We start from the raw sequence: 16,753 nt of genomic DNA, 5'->3' as shown, positions 1-16,753 counted from the left end.
ATCCCAGACTTGGGATCTACGAATGAGAGCCTCAGACCCAGAAGTCGCTCCCAGCAAGATGCACCAGGCCCCAGAGCAAGAGCAAGATGCAGATGGTCTGAGAGGTGTCACGTCAGAGATGCCCGTGTGAGGAGGATGACCTCCTCTCCCAGCAGGGGGCACGCCGCAGCCCCTGAAGACTGCCAAGACTCGGGCCCTGGCCCAGAAACCACTGTGTGCCCATTGCCACCCCACTGTGAGGCCTGAAAGGAGAGACATCTGCCTGAAGAGGAGCCCCTAGGGCCACCAAGCTGCCTGGGGGCCCAGCCCCAGATCATGCTCCCACAGCCAAGACCCCTCCCCATGCCCAGGTCCCCAGTGACTGACCTCCATAGGAGCAGGCCTCTACATTTGCTCTCCTGCTTCTGCACCGAGTCCTGCCTCTGTTTTCCCCTGTTGTTCTTTGAGGACTCCCTGACACTTGGCAGAAACCAGGGTCTCTTGTGGGTCTGGGAGGCCAGGTTCTTTCTTCAGCCTCTTCTTCTGTGAGCATCTCAACCAGACATGCCACTCTGAGCCAGCCCACCTGACCATCGGCTAGTCCATGTTCGGAGCTGGTAGTGTGCAGGCATGTGGCGGTGAAGAAGGTCCACAGCCCCTCACTCACTGCCATACTCTTGCTCTCTGCAGAGATCCAGAAGCTGGTGCTGGAGGGCCGTGTGGGTGAGGCCATTGAGACCACACAGCGCTTCTATCCAGGACTGCTGGAGCATAACCCTAACCTGCTCTTCATGCTCAAGTGAGTTTTGGGCACCACCAGCTCCCCCCTAGCCCAGCCCCTCTCAGCTGGTGGTGGGAACATACAGCCCAGACCAAGCCCAGAGCATTGCCGCTCTGCTCCCTCTGCAGGTGCCGACAATTTGTGGAGATGGTGAATGGGACCGACAGTGAGGTCCGCAGCTTGAGCTCCCGAAGCCCCAAGTCCCAGGACAGCTACCCTGGCTCCCCCAGCCTCAGCCCCCGACACGGCCCTAGTTCCCACATGCACAACACAGGTCAGCCACTCTCCAGAGGGCTCGGGGGAGAACTGGTGTGGAGAAGAAAGGCCACCCACATGCTCTTCCCTGGGCTGGGCTCAGGGCTCGCTGCTGGATTTGGGGGAAGGGAAATGGGACCACTGTGGTCATTCCTGGGGCCCCATTGTGGCACACTGCCCCTCTTCTTCTGACTCTTCCCTGGTTTCCAGGAGCAGATAGTCCCAGCTGCAGCAATGGCGTCGCATCCACGAAGAGCAAACAGAACCACAGTAAATACCCTGCACCCAGCTCCTCCTCCTCCTCCTCGTCCTCCTCGTCCTCCTCATCCCCATCCTCCGTCAATTACTCCGAGTCCAACTCAACAGATTCCACCAAGTCCCAGCCCCACAGCAGCACCAGTAACCAGGAGACCAGGTGCCTGTCCTGCTCTGCTTCTTCCTCCTCCTTTCTGCTCTGCGCCAGCTGGGCTCACTGCAGCCTGTCTTTGAGTGCCACCCCCTGCCCTTAACCCCCCACCTCCACCCCAGGTCTGTACCTGGAGTAGTTGCTGCTGACCTGCCAGGCCAGGTATTGGCTCCAGCTTCTGGCCCTGCCGGTGATCCAGCTGCCACTTTGCTCAGCCCTGACTTTCTCAAGAAGCACTGATACCACCAGGCCTGGCAGAACCCCTAGGGTCTACACCGAAGAAACTTACTGGGTGTGGCTTGAGGTCAGACAGATTGGGCAGCAGAGGTTTTAGGCTGTAGACTACAGGTGGCTTTCAGCTGCCCCCAGGCATACCTCAGGGTTTGACCTGAGTTTGGTGCCTAGAGATACTTCTCAGGGGTCCCTGGTCACTGGGGGTGGGGGAGAAATGGGTGGAAGAGGTATGCCAACTCAGACAAAGGCCAGGAAGGGGAGGGCCACAGAGGCAGCATTGGGACAAGAGTGAGAATCAGGCGACAGGCCTCTGGGGATAGCTGATGTCAGAGTAGGGGCCAAGTGTTGGAGCCTGGGAGGCCTTTCATGCTCCTAGGACCTCTTGATTTACCCACAGCAACCTGTGGCTAAAGCCTGAATGGAGGCCCAACCAGGCTGCTCCCAAACACATCAACTCCCACCTCAACCCTTCTCCACAGTGACAGCGAGATGGAGATGGAAGCAGAGCATTACCCCAATGGTGTGCTGGAGAGTGTATCCACACGCATCGTCAATGGCGCCTACAAGCACGAGGATCTACAGACAGATGAGTCCAGCATGGGTAAGGACCATGGCCCAGCATGGTGTTACATGGGTGGTAATGGCTCAGTCCAGATGCCTTCTGCCCCCTGGGAGGGGGTTGGCATGGGCAGACTTTGTCAGCCTGATAAGCTCTAAATGGACCTGGTCCACTGCCGCCTTAGTCAGGAACGGGTGCTTGAGGTGAGAAGACCCCTGGCCTGCTGCCGAGACCAGGGCCCTTGCGTCTGAGGCTAGAGAGAGTTGGTGAGAATGGGCATTCTTATAAGCACTGTACGGGGTGGGAAGAGGGAAAGTTGAGTCCAGACTCCTAGATCATGTGCTAGGTGGACTAAAAGCACCTCAGCTATGGATGGTCCACCTAATTTGCCTCTGGCAGTGCCCCTAAAGTCCTTCTTGCCATCTCCTTTTTGGGGTGTTCACCCCAGTCCTCCCCTTCTCTCCTTACCCCTCATGATTTGTTCTCTGCTGGGCTCTGGGCACAGATGATGGGCATCCTCGGCGGCAGCTCTGTGGGGGCAACCAGGCTGCTACAGAAAGGATTATCCTGTTTGGTCGAGAGTTGCAGGCACTGAGTGAGCAGCTGGGCCGAGAGTACGGCAAGAATTTGGCCCACACGGAGATGCTGCAGGTATAGAACAAGCCAGGAGCTCATATAGAGCAGGCTCCCATTTGGTGTGGGGGTGGGGGCACATTGACTCTGGGAGGGCCTTGGGGGCAGCAGCAACAGGACAGAGTGGACTCTAGTCAAGTCCACAATGGGAAACAGGACTCCCAGGATATATGCAACCCTGTCTAAGCTCTGGAGAGGGCACAGTCCTTCGTGACCCTATGCTCAGGGTTTGCAGTGCCCTCACTGGGCACCATGCAGGGCCCTGTATGCCCCCCGGAGCCATGGAGGTATATATGTGTGTGGTATGTACCACAGTCTTCTCAAGAATGCCCTGTCCCTTAGGATGCCTTTAGCCTGCTGGCATACTCAGACCCCTGGAGCTGCCCAGTTGGCCAGCAGCTTGACCCCATCCAGAGGGAGCCAGTGTGTGCTGCCCTCAACAGCGCCATTTTAGGTAAGTGGATCTAACAAAAACAGAAGCTGGTCCATGAGTGCCTGGGGTGGCCCCTCCCCTCTCTCCCTAGGAATTGCTGATGTTTGTCCAAAGCAGGGCAGTGAGCTCTGCCTGGGCACTCTGGTAGCCCACAGGACTTGGGCTTCCATGGCTGAGACTAAATCCTGACCTCCCTCTGCCCAACTGAGTTGGCTGGCTAGATCATGATAGACCCTGGCCTATGACTGTGGGCCTGGCCAGCCCATGGCTCTGAAGAGACCTAAGGTCCTCAGATTCCTGGAATGGCTATGGGGCCATAGGCTGGTGGCTGGGACATACACAGAGATACATGAACACTGTGTTCCAAGAGATTCTGTCCACTGCCCCCACTTTCTGCTCCTAAGGGAACTTTGACCTGAGCCCAGCCTCCTGGGCAAAGCAATGACCCGGCCTTGTCTCTCCTCCACAGAGTCTCAGAACCTGCCAAAGCAGCCCCCTCTGATGCTCGCCCTGGGTCAGGCATCTGAATGTCTACGGCTCATGGCCCGAGCTGGCCTGGGATCTTGCTCCTTTGCCAGAGTCGACGACTACCTGCACTAGCTGACCACGCTGGCTGGCCCGCCTGGCCCTCCCTCAGCCCCAGGGCTGGAGCAGCCCTGCCCTCCATAGGCATCTGGCGCAGGGACCTGGAAGCCATGGGCAGAGTCCATTCCTCCTGCCTGGCCTCCCCCACTCCCTTTCCTGTTTTCCTTTTCTTCCTTTCCTTTCCCTCCCTCCATCCCTCCCTTCCTTTCTTCCTTCTTCTTTTCCTTCCTCCCCCTACCCTGCCCTCAGACTCTCTCTCCCCTTCACGTGCAGCGGCCTCTGACACAGTATTGGCTGGTTACTCTCATGTAGCGCCTTCTACTTTGAAAGGGGGGTTTTGTTTTGAGGAGGGGTTGGGTTTTTTAATCTTTTTTTTTTTTTTTTTTTTCCTCCTGACTGAGCCACCAGTATTTATCTCTGGAGAGCTTGTGCTGAGCTGGGTTCTGCTAATTTAGTGATGAAGCCTATCCAAGTTGGTGATAGCTTATTATTTTCATAAGTAAAAAAAATGAGATTATATATATATAAATATATATATTAAAAAAAGACACAGTATTTATCGTAGTGTTAGTGGTCCAGCACCTCTTGGGTGAGGCTGTCCAGACACCATATGTTTCTATTTGAGTCCAACTCATTAAAAAAGAATCATCTCTGTCACCTCAGCCAAGTGATAAGTTTATTTCAGGCTTCCCCTTTGTCGAGCCACAGGCCCAGCTGCAGCCTAGGGAAGCCCAGTAGGCATTGGGGACCACTTAGTGGGCAGGTCAGGCTAAGTTGGTTTGTGGCATCTGAAAGGTGTGGGTCCCTAGGCCCCTGAGAGCTGGGCTGAGCAGAGAACTACGGGGCTGAGGCTTCAGAGAAGGGATGAGTTGGCCCAGGGCTATACAGCAAAGCAGGGGAGTAGGGAGTCCTTGGCCAGCACACTATCTACCATTCTACCCTGCCTCTCACTGCCTGCCTTGCCCCTTCCTTTCTCCCCCTTTCAACATCCTATTTTCCCTTGTCGTTAAGATGGCCAAATAATTCATTTACTCTAAATCGATTGCCTGGAAACTACCTGCCTCTGACCCAAGAGCTGCTGTGTGTCAGGCGGCGGCGAGGATGTCTCCCCGTTCCAGGACAGAAGCCCTTGAGTACAGGGGCTGCCTTCTTTCTGCCTGGATCTTCACCGTCTCTGCACAGCTCTGATGGAATCAATGCTTTCTGTTGAGAAGCTAGGACTTTGTGGAGGCAGATTCTTGGGCCGCCAGTTCCTGGAATGGATGGAACTCTTGACCTACTAGGCCAGGCTTCACTGCAGCTGTGCCAGGCAGCTCCCTGCAGCTTGGCCCCAGACACTCTTAGAAAAGACTATTATGAGTATTTGCTGGCCAGAGGAAGGGACCTCATGGGCTCTGCAAATGTCCCACCAGCTGTTTCAGATGGATCCTCACAGCTGGTGGGGCAAACAGTCCCGGTACTGCCATCAGGGAATCGAGAGGAAGGGCTGAGTTGACTGCTAGGACTTGGGCAGGCCATCCGTGGAGAGGACTGACTGCCCAGGAAGAAGAAGGGAGGAGGCCTACCCAGAGGAGCACCAGAAGGGGCTGGGATTTCCCTACCTGCTTCACAGTGAGAGGGAGCGCACAGGCAGCCCTTGCAAAGGGGCAAGGCCAGAAATTGAACTTCCAGTCCCTGTCTGGGCAAGGGCTGGGTAAGCTCCTGCTCTCTGGCAGCGGACACAGGGATGGTGGTACGGCCTGAGATGTTCATTGCCTGCCAGGCCCACAGCTGGACAGGAGAAGTGATTGAGTTGGACCAGCTGCTGGTGATGGGGTCAGAGCCTTGGCCCTGTGCTCTCCCAGAGTTCTCCCTTGGGACATGATCCTACAGGCTGCTGCTTTTGCTTGGTCCCCACCAGGGCCCCAGCTGGTACCCCACAGACCGTGGCCTGTTGGGGTGGTGTTGTCATGTCTGTAAAGGAAACTCATCCTGTGCAAGGCTGGGGATGTCTAGCTCCCAAACCCAGAGGTTGGATACATCAAGCTGTTAAAATGGCCAGAGCTGAGCAGGATTGGGAATTAAAACCGGAGGCTTTTGCAGCTGGAATGGGGTTCAGAGAACATCTACTCCACCAATCCTCTCCTCTTACAGATAAGGAAACAGGCCCGGGAGATTAAATGACTTAGCCAAAGTCACACAGCAAATTAGTGGCAGAGCTGGGACTAACCTCATCCCTGTGGGTTGTGCAACACTGTTTAGTCCTGGAGCTAAATATCGAGTGAGGGCTTAGGCTGGTGAGGCCCCCAGCAGTGTCTGAGCAGCTGGTACCTTCAGGGGTGTGTCAGGGATGGGGATGGGTGCCTGGGCTTGAGTTGTGGAGTGTCTGAGAGAGGGCCCGAGAGGGCCTGGGACAGCTGTGTGCTGCTTGGGGTTGGGTGTCCTCCTGGCTCGCGCTCAGCACCCGTGGCCACCTCCCCATTTTCTGTGCCTTATCTCACTGTTTCAGCTGAGTCCAAGTTGTTTACTCTGTTCCTCTCCAGAGGGGCTCTCTGTCCCAATTGGACAGCTTGCCTTTGGGACATAAGCCTTTGCCCCACAAGCCGTGGAGAGGACCAAAACCAAGCTGCTTGAGTCCACTATCTTGCTGATAGTCCAGGGCTGCCTGCCAGCCAGAGGAGCCCCTTATGCACACCCAGTCCTACCAGCCTGCTTTCAGGAGCCAACAGTGGGGAAGGCACCTGGGAGGAGCCCCAGTGAGGGCTGGACCTGACCTGAGGGGACAGGAAGAAGACCTGGCTCTGTTGGGTTGTCCAGCCCTGGGGGAGCAGCCTTCCCTATTTACCTTTCCCCCTTGTGCCACCAAACGGTCACTCCTTTCAGAGTGGACGCTGGCAGACCATGCAAAGAAAGCCAGAACCTCTGATCCTCACCCACATGAATCTGTGGCTGGGGGTAGGCCGCCAGAACAGGGACACCAAGAGATTGAGAAGGGGGGACTGCCCAGCCACCCAGCGCCTTCCTACCCCTTAAGCAAGCACAAAGAAGATGAGGCAGAGAACTGTGAGAGCTGAAAGTTCCTTTGGTTGCTCACAACTCAGGTATGCACGCTGTGTGGCAGCCAGGCAGCAGAGCCCTACTTGACCGCCGGTCCCGTGCACCGGACCTGTGGCCGGTTCATGGACTCTGGGTGCCTCAGGTGCCGCCTCTTTGCATAGGGTTTTCCTCCATTAGTAACTACAGCTGAAACAGATGTCCTCCACATTGTGCACACTGGTTCTGCCTTTGTCCTCGCAAGTTGATACTTGGCATTAGCATGAAACTTGTGGGCGTGGGAGGGTTTAGAGAGAATTCTAACACAAAACACCCTATTAAATTGTACTTGAGAGATGAAAAAACTCCTGTTGTATTTTGACAGAATTATTTTTATTAAAATACACATCCATGAGTAGTCACGAGTGTCTGGTCTCTGTTTTGAATCTTAACTGGGGTTGGCGCCCCTTGTGTGGCTCACTTTGTCCTGAGGGTTTGGCCCTTACTCAGCTCACCTCTCAAGTTCCCAGGCCCCTGCTACCCCTCAGGGACCCTCAAGACTTCAGGTGAGACCCCAAAGAGGATAGGCACTTGGGCTTCAATTCTCTCCCCCGAAACAGCTTTCATCTCAGACAAAGAAGAAGAAAATTCACCTTCAAAAAGATGGCCACAGGTCCTCCTGTCCTCAAAATAAGATTTTAATGTAGCCCAAATACACTCGTCCCAAACACTGGACAGTCAGAGGGCTTCTGAGGCTTATTGAGGTTAGCTTCCTGTCACTCTGAGGAGAAAGTACTCTTGCTCAAAATCCTGGTTCTGCTGTTTACTAACTTGGGTAACTGGAAAATTAACCTTTCTGAGCTTCAGTTTCACCACCCTTAAAAACGTGATTAATTTCTACCCCATGGAGGTAGAGGATTATAGCATGTGTAGGGGAGGCTTGACATAGAGGGATATAGTACCTGTGTGCTTCACTCAGTTATTTTATAGGACTGTTCCTTGACAGAACTCTCCTAGGGAAAACTGGAGGGAAGAATGGAATGTTAGATTAAGCACAAAAGTCCTGGTTCCATAAATAAACCCAGAGTAGATTTAATTTCTCTCTAGACTAGTGGTTTCTACAGGGAGTGATTTTGCCCCCCAGGGAACATTTGGCAGTGACTGGAGATATTTTTGGTAGTCACAACTTGGGTTGGAGAGCTGCTGGCATCTATTGGGTAGAGGCCACGGATGTTATAAACATCCTACGATGCATAGACAGCACCCCACAACAAAGAATTATCAGGCTCAAAATGTCAACAGTGCCACTGTTGAAAAACCCTGTTCTAGAGTGAATCTTGAGACGGTAAGAAACATCAAACACAAGCACACTTTGATTCTGCGTGGCTGTTCAGAATCCAGGGGGAAAGATTAAGGGGGATAAAACCCCATCAGAAGAGGGAGGTTAGAGGTTACCATTTCTCATCACTCTTGGAGCTTTCCATGCTCAGAAGGTGGCAGCAGTGGCAGGAAGTCCTGTCACCTTCCAAAGCAGGGATAGCCCTGCTGGTCACCAGTTCTCAGCAAGAACAGCTGCCTCAGCTCAACTGACATGTTCTGCATCAGAGGTTGCTCTGGAACGATGGCTGGGACACCTTTCTAATACCAGCTGAGTGGGGCTCCAGACTCTCACAGGAGTCAGAAAAGCAGGGGAGGGGCTCCCCATACAGAAATAACCCCTAATCCTACATTTCCAACATAGCCTGCTTTACACTAAAGCTTATAGGTTACAGGTTTCATTACTCTGGAGGACAGAGTAATGGTGAACCAGAGTAGTCTTGTTACAAAATGGTATTTACTTGTGGGGACAGAGACTCCAGTAAAGAGATCTGGGAGGCTGAGGTCACAGTAGGAGCACTAACATCTAAGGAACAACCAAAGAACATGCAAAGGAAGAGAAGCCCAGACAGGCACCAGAGAACAGAAAAGAGTCATTATTGTAGGAGTCAGGAGGCCAAGAAGTCCAGCGAGTTCAAGAGAACTACCGTTCTGCAACAACAGGTCGTTGTGTCCAACACCAGACCTTCCTTAACTCCAGACCAAGGCCCACCACAGTTCCCAGTACCTCCTCACTACTGCTGCCGGGCGGGAGGACCCGAAAGAAGCAGGGGCTGTTATACGCCTGCCCAGCCGCCTCCACCGCCGGAAATAAATGACCAAGCCCTCCGCTAACCTACTTAATCTCCGCCCCCAAGGTGCGAGCATGCGCAATCTCCGATCACGGCCCCTCCCCGCGCAGGTCCACCCCCGTCAGGGAGCATGCGCAGACCTCCAGCCGTCCCGCCCCTCCCTTTCCAGAGCTCCCGGTTCCTTAGAAACCAGGCGGCGCGTTCCCGGTGCTTGCGCTTTAGACTCCGGGGCCCGCGCGTCCCCGCCAGCCCCCCTCTTGGCGGGCGGGTGGCGGCCGAGACCGGTCCAGACCCATGGTCTCCAGGGCAGCGCGGGACGGGCGATGCCAGCATGCCAGGTGAGAGGCGGGCCCGCGGCGGCCGGTGAGGATGAAGGAGGGCAGGGCGAGGCAGCCAGCGGGCGTCTACCGGGCCTCCTCGGCGGCCCGGCGCCCGAGGTCGGAGGCGGGGCTACTCAGAGCCTAGGCTGGAGGGGGCCGTTCTAACTGCCAGCGCCGTCGTCGAGTTCAGGGGTCGCCCCGGAGTTAGTCTTCCCAGCCTCGGAAATAGGACCTACAGATTTGGTCGTATAATTGTAGGATTTGGGCTCCTGGAAGGACCTCGGCCATAACCCATCCCTTTACGGGACGAGGAAACCTAGGCTCCCCTGCCCTGCCCGGAGCAGACCGTACCTGTGTGGACTGACGCTTTGTAGACAAGGATATGAGGTGTGGAAGCCTCAGACAAAGGGCGCTGGTCCATCGTCTTTCAGGGGGAGATGGGACTTTTAGGGGGTAAATCTTTATTTAAGGAAAGAGGGTTCAGGTGGCAGATGGGAGAGGGGACGACACTCCAGAAAGTGTGGGTGGCTCTGCCAGTCACCGAATGCCCACTGGCCACGTCTCAACGGCCCTGGCCTAGCTTTGAAGCTCAGGAAGGAAGCAGAAGGACTAGCGGAGACAAAAGGTGAGGTAAGGTGTTCCCATCAAGACGTTATCACATGAATGGGGAGGAAGGAAATGGGGGCGGGGAGATCAGGACTTGTGAATGGTTGTGTGAAGAGTTTACCTCCCAAACTGCAGCTGAATCTGAAGAACGGGACAAGAAGAGAAAAGTTTAAAGCTTTGTTGGCTAGACAGCAAGAAAGGTTATAAACCATCTTATAGAAGAAAGTGGGTGCTCTTTTGAATATCCAGAACCGAGTTGGTGCACCCCCCAGAAGACTTTTGTAAACTCTGGGGCACAAAGGTCTCAGAAGGAAGAGCCGTTGGTGTATGACCCTTCACTTGAAGGGAACACCTATTTAAATTAGAAAAGACACTTAAGACATGTTATTGAGATATGGAGAAGATGGTTGTCTTTAAGTGTTGGGGAAGCTAGATTGATTCTTCATAAGGAAACTCCTTTTCTTCTGGAAAGCTGTGTACACCAGGGAACAAAAGTTTCAATTAAGGCCATCCATTTTACAGAAAATGTGAAAAAGTACTGGTTTTGGACTAGGAATTTAGAGACTGGACTAAGGTGAAAATTTTCAGCAGACAGTTCTGTTGGTGGGCTCCCCATTTTATGGATAAAAATTCTGTGGTCAGGCTTTCTCTTACCACCTGGTTGCCCCACTTTTCCTATGGAATGATTGGTCTGGGTCTGATCATTTATTTTTATTTGCTGGAAAAATTCGGATATATGATTGCTATAGTATTACTAGAATCCACTAGTAGTAGGATTAGCAATGACAGCTCCCTCCCCCACAAAAAAAAGACAAAGATTTGTAATGTGGTAAAAAGAAGTGTGTGATTTTTAAAAGATGGTCTCTGATTCTAATCAATAAAATCAATTTCTTACTAGCTTGATAAAACTAATTTTAATGTATATATGATTTTGCAGCAGGTTTTCTTTCCCCCTCAGAGTGATACGATACATTTATTTATTTAAGATTTTATTTGTCAGAGAGAGAGAGAGCGCGCAGCAGGCAGAGGGAGAAGCAGCCTCCCCGCTGAGCAGGGAGCCTGATGCGGGACTCGATTCCCAGGACCCTGAGATCATGACCTGAGCCGAAGGCAGACGCTTAACCGACTGAGCCACCCAGGTGCCCCAATAAGATACATTTCAAGTGTGGTGGTGTTTGGGGCGCCTCGGTGGCTCAGTCGGTTAAGCGTCTGCCTTCGGCTCAGGTCATGATCCCGGAGTCCCTGTGCCCCCTCTGCCCCTCATCCTGCTCCTGCTCTCTCTCTCCAGGAGTCTCTCTCTTTCTCTCAAATAAATAATCTTTTTCAAAAAATGAAAAAGTATGGTGATATTAATAGGTCAGATTAATTTAAGAAACAAAATTTCATCTTTGGTTCATAAATCAGTGCCATACCATAGCTATGATGTTGTGGCTGTGCATTTTATTGATTTTTCTCTATCTATGGAAATATTTTGTATAAATATTTCCATACCTCATATATACCTCAAGAGATATAATGGAGTATTATCAGAAGGGTTTGTAATCTATGGGGGAAATTGGCAATGGTAATCAAATCCTGTCAGAAAGCTTTATGAAAATCATTGTATTCTTTTTTTAAAATAGATTTTTATTTATTTATTTGAGAGAGAGAATGAGAGAGAGCATGAGAGGGGGGAGGGTCAGAGGGAGAAGCAGACTCCCCGCTGAGCAGGAGCCCGATGCGGGACTCGATCCGGGACTCAGTCCCGGGACTCCAGGATCATGACCTGAGCCGAAGGCAGTGGCTTAACCAACTGAGCCACCCAGGCGCCCCAAATCATTGTATTCTTTATAAAAACCCTCATTACTTTAGCACTGGCCCAGATAGAAGACAGACCAGTAGGCCAAAATCAAGGTGAGATGGAAGGGAGCAATTACTGTCTGTCTTGGGAGCTGGACACGGTGTGGGAGGCTGCTTTAAATGTAAGTGAAAATACTTTCTTGAATGAGCAGTTAAAGAAGATACTGCATAAATGTGATGAGTGTGCCCCATTGATTGGTGTGCAATTTTTGAGCTCCTATAATCAGAAAGACACTTGCTTTTAAAAGAGAAGGATGGACTTACAGATTCTTCAGAGTGTTTCTTCGTTGCTATAGCAGTGAAACTTTTGACAAATAATTACTTAATAGCCACTCCGTTTTCTAGGGCAGCTGAGGGCAGTTATCAAATCTGACCTGTAGTAAAGTAATCAACAGTATTTAACAGGCCAACATACCAGATAAACCAGTAATGCTAACAGGATCTACTTTCACTGAACTGATTTTCTAGTGCCATCTGACATTTGTAACACAAACAAACGGTGTTCAGAAAACACAAGAATCAGTCAGAGACCACTAACTTAGAAGTAGGAGAGGAGCCTTTCTGATGTCTGACAAGTCACTCAAGCATATTTATTTTAGGAGGTCCAATTCCAGGATAAATTCATTGTTGGAATTGGACAACATCTAGGAAAAAATTGCAGACTATGCTATTTTTGAGAATTCGTATACAGTATAGTAATGGGACATTATTTTTCTTAAAAGGTAGCAGCTTTATATTCTAAGAGAGTCCAGATACCCAAATTTGAAAAATTTAGATGTCAGGTGTTTTAAAAAGTGGGGATTGAGGGGCGCCTGGGTGGCTCAGTCATTAAGCGTCTGCCTTTGGCTCAGGTCATGATCCCAGGGTCTTGGGATCAAGTCCCGCATCAGGCTCCCTGCTCAGCAGAGAGCCTGCTTCTCCCTCTCGCACTCCCCCCTGCTTGTGTTCCTGCTCTCGCTGTGTCTCTCTCTGTCAAATAAATAAATAAATCTTTAAAAAAAAAAAAGTGGGGATTGAAAGATTATTGAAATAGGCTTGGGCTCATGAAGTCAGAATGGGAAGAGATACTGAGAAAAACATTAAAGCAGTAAGACTTCCTCCACTAAGACTGAATTAGCCATTAGGTCAGGAATGAGCTCACTGAAGTATCTCTCTTTAAGCTGAGACAAAAGAAATGAGAAATGGAGTAATATTTCTTTTCTTTTTTTTTTTTTTAAAGATTTTATTTATTTATTTGACAGAGACACAGTGAGAGAGGGAACACAGGCAGGGGGAGTGGGAGAGGGAGAAGCAGGCTTCCCGCAGAGCAGGGAGCCCGATGCGGGGCTCGATCCCAGGACCCTGGGATCATGACCTGAGCCGAAGGCAGATGCCCAACGACTGAGCCACCCAGGCGCCCCTGGAGTAAATATTTCTATCTTACAGTGATGGAAATAAACACCTAGCAAATAGAGATTAAACATTCAGAAGGAAGAGATGAATATTCCTGCATTACTTGGAACACACTCAAACTCTATCCTTATGCACTTGTTCTTTATTTTATTTTTTTAATTAAGATTTTTATTCATGAGAGACAGAGAGAGAGAGGCAGAGGCAGAAGGAGAAGCAGGCTCCCCTCAGAGCAGGGAGCCTGATGCGGGAGTCAATCCCAGGACCCTGGGATCACAACCTGAGCCGAAGGCAGACGCTTAACCGACTGAGCCACCCAGGCACCCAAGCACTTGTTCTTTAGATCCTTCTCTTAGAAGGAGAGATGCAAGTAGGAGAGTTACCTTTGTCCTAGATACTGGCAGTTCTCAGAGTAGCCAGTGACACAATGCTACAGTCTTTGGGACCCAGGATAGACAGAAATTGCTGGACGGATAGCTCTCCCCCTACCCTGCTACTCCCACCACCTCTCACAGCCGTTCGATAAGGGTTTCTATCCGTCCTCTACCAGGAAGGATCAGGAATGAAGACTGTGAAGAATGGGAACTGAGTATCTAATGCAGTCCTCCTTTCTGGCCAAGGATAACTATGCTACTCTCAAACTGTCAGCGCTCAGTTTCTCATGAGAGCAGATAACCCCAAAATAGAACCGGAAACACTTCTACTTGGCTTTGAGATTTACCATATCACTTTACAACCTCGAAATCTTTATTATTTACTTTCACAATTATATTTTGCTTAGAATGCTGGCATGCCTGCCTGGCTCATTTGGTAGAGCATGCGACTCTTGTTCTCGGAGTTCGAGCCCCACATTGGGTGTGGAGATTACTTAAAAATAAAATCTTGGGGTGCCTGAGTGGCTCAGATGGTTGAGTGTCTGTCTGCCCTCAGCTCAGGTCGTGCTCTCAGGGTCCTGGGATTGAGGCCGGCATCGGGCTCCCTGCTCAGCGGGAAGCCTGCTTCTCCCTCTGCCACTCCCCCTGCTCGTGTTCTCTCTCTTGCTGTGTCTCTCTCTGTCAAATAAATAAAATCTTAATATATATATATATATAAAATTTTAAAAAAGGAAAATGATAATGTTAGGCAAATCATATAACTTCTGGACTATACTTTCTTATTGTGTAATTTATAACAAAATAAATTGAAAATAGTACAGTTGTCTAACACTAGAGAAATGAAAAGCTTGGTTCATGTAGTCCATCAAATACATAACCCTTAAAAACTGGTTAACATGAAAAATGCTTATGTCAAAATAGGTACGTGAAAAAAATCGGGATACAAAGTTATGAATACAGTTTGATCACAAATATGTTAAATATAAAAACATTTTTTTAAAAAATATTTATTCATTTGAGAGAGAGAGAGAGAGAGAGCAAGCGAGCACAAGAGGGGGGAAGAGGGAGAAGCAGACTCCCCACTGAGCAGGGAGCCCAATGTGGGGCTCCATCCCAGGACCCTGAGATCATGACCTGAGCCAAAGGCAGATGCTTAACCGACTGAGCCACTCAGGCACCCCAAATACAAAAACTTTTAAAAAAGAACATGAGAAAAGCAGTAATTTTCTATAATGAGTATATATATATATATTTTAAAGATTTTTATTTATTTATTTGAGAGAGGGAGAGAGCAGAGGGATAGGGAGAAGGGAATCTCAAGCAGACTCCCCACTGAGCGTGGAGCCCGATGCAGGGCTCGATCTCAGGACCCTGAGATCATGACCTGAGCCGAAACCAAGAGTAGGACACTCAACCAATTGAGCCACCCAGGCGCCCCTGAGTATATATATATATATATATATATATCTTTTTTTTTAAGATTTATTTATCTGACAGAGAGAGACACAGTGAGAGAGGGAACACAAGCAGGGGGAGTGGGAGAGGGAGAAGCAGGCTTCCCGCTGAGCAGGGAGCCTAATGCGGGGCTCGATCCCAGGACCCTGGGATCATGACCTGAGCCGAAGGCAGACGCTTAACGACTGAGCCACCCAGGCACCCCGCCATGAGTATATATTTTAAAATACAAACCCTCCTAAGAGTTTCTTGCTAGCGTAAAAGATGATTTGGAACTTATTTTCTCTCTGCAGACCTTCACCTCTTCTCACGTTATGACTGTATTAAAGTGCTGAGGGAGAGGGCTGACAGAAGGCAGCACTGTTGTTTCCTATCCCAGGAGTCGGAACCAGACAGTAATGTGGTTACCTAGATAATGAATTTACATGTGTATAATTGAAGGGTACACTGTACACAGCATATGCAGCTTTTGAAGACTGTTACTTCTTTTGAAGATTTTTTTATTTTTAAGTAATCTTTACACCCAGTGTGGGGCTCAAATTTAAAACCCTGAGATTAAGTTGCATGCTCTTCATCTGAGCCAGCCATGTGCCCCTAAGACTGTTGTTTTGTTTGTTTGTTTGTTTGTTTTTTGGGGATTTTTGGTGCTTGTTGACAGATAATCTTGACCCTTAGGGTCTCTTTGGTGTGTTTTGATGGATGCTTTTGTAGCACGGTATTCCAAAGCATATTAGAGGATGTTCCATGTGGTTAATGTTTTCCGCAACCTGATGTTGGTTCCTGCTGGGAAATGGTTATCATCTCTGGGGGGCCTCTCTTGGAGTGGCTCTGGGATCATGTGAGATGGAATGTTTGTCTTGTCAGGCATCCTCTGATTGTCAGGGAGAAGGGAGTGGTGGGGACATCAGTCATATTTCCTGTTACTTTTCAGCCTTTTACATTGATATTCCTGTGCCAGCGGCTTGTATTTTAGAGCAATGGAGAAAATGAACATAGTATTCCTCATCCGATGTTATTTTCAAAATTAAATGATTGTGCTTAAATGGCTGTTTTGGTTCCTCCAGGCCTGGGCTTGCTTCTGGTCATGGTGATTTTTAAAAATGATCTTTGTTTCTCTTTCCTTTAATGCTTTATAGCCCTGATATACTAAGATTGTTATTCAAACAACATTTAAATGTCTTTAAGTAATTTCTAAAGTGTTATGGGAATGTTACCAAAATACTGTGAAGTGTGAAATTTTGGGGACTTATTATCTCCTTAATACCATATAAAACCCAGTCTTGGTCCCTAAAGAGCTTAGGGTCTCAGTAGCAAGACAAGACATTGGTATCATTTAAACAATAATCAGAAAATCCTAAAATATAAAATGAATGGCTCTTTTCAGGAGTACATGTCCCATATACATCCTGTATTTTATAACCAGCTTCCTTCATTACACATTAACCCCCCCCCCAAAAAAAGAATAAAGAACATGGTGTGGCAAAGACCTGAGATTAGATTATTTTATTTTATTTTATTTATTTATTTTTTTTTTTTAAAGATTTTATTTATTTATTTGAGAGAGAGAGAACGAGAGACAGAGAGCATGAGAGGGAGGAGGGTCAGAGGGAGAAGCAGACTCCCCGCCGAGCAGGGAGCCTGATGTGGGACTCGATCCCGGGACTCCAGGACCATGACCTGAGCCGAAGGCAGTCGCTTAACCAACTGAGCCACCCAGGCGCCCTA

At 49.7% G+C, this 16,753-nt stretch overlaps 2 protein-coding genes across 3 annotated transcripts in view; both read left to right on the top strand.

The window, feature by feature from the left end:
- RANBP10 (RAN binding protein 10) overlaps positions 1-7,295 on the top strand; it is a 69,656-nt gene extending 62,361 nt beyond the window's left edge. Inside the window, exons 8-14 of the mRNA XM_032424238.1 lie at positions 670-778; positions 889-1,034; positions 1,226-1,430; positions 2,135-2,256; positions 2,720-2,865; positions 3,190-3,301; positions 3,750-7,295. Of these exons, the coding sequence (XP_032280129.1) occupies positions 670-778; positions 889-1,034; positions 1,226-1,430; positions 2,135-2,256; positions 2,720-2,865; positions 3,190-3,301; positions 3,750-3,880 (971 nt within the window). The 3' untranslated portion in view covers positions 3,881-7,295. The remainder of the gene's footprint in view (positions 1-669; positions 779-888; positions 1,035-1,225; positions 1,431-2,134; positions 2,257-2,719; positions 2,866-3,189; positions 3,302-3,749) is intronic.
- Positions 7,296-9,203: 1,908 nt separating this feature from the next.
- GFOD2 (glucose-fructose oxidoreductase domain containing 2) overlaps positions 9,204-16,753 on the top strand; it is a 41,985-nt gene continuing 34,435 nt past the window's right edge. For both annotated transcript variants that reach the window (XM_032424414.1, XM_032424413.1), the window contains exon 1: positions 9,204-9,383. In XM_032424414.1, the coding sequence (XP_032280305.1) occupies positions 9,377-9,383 (7 nt within the window). In that variant the 5' untranslated portion in view covers positions 9,204-9,376. The remainder of the gene's footprint in view (positions 9,384-16,753) is intronic.

The sequence above is a fragment of the Phoca vitulina genome, unplaced genomic scaffold (assembly GCF_004348235.1).
Source record: "Phoca vitulina isolate PV1807 unplaced genomic scaffold, GSC_HSeal_1.0 scaffold30, whole genome shotgun sequence".
Taxonomy (NCBI): Eukaryota; Metazoa; Chordata; class Mammalia; order Carnivora; family Phocidae; genus Phoca; species Phoca vitulina.
Note: the sequence above shows the minus strand (reverse complement) of the source record. Positions and strands in the feature narration are given on the sequence as shown.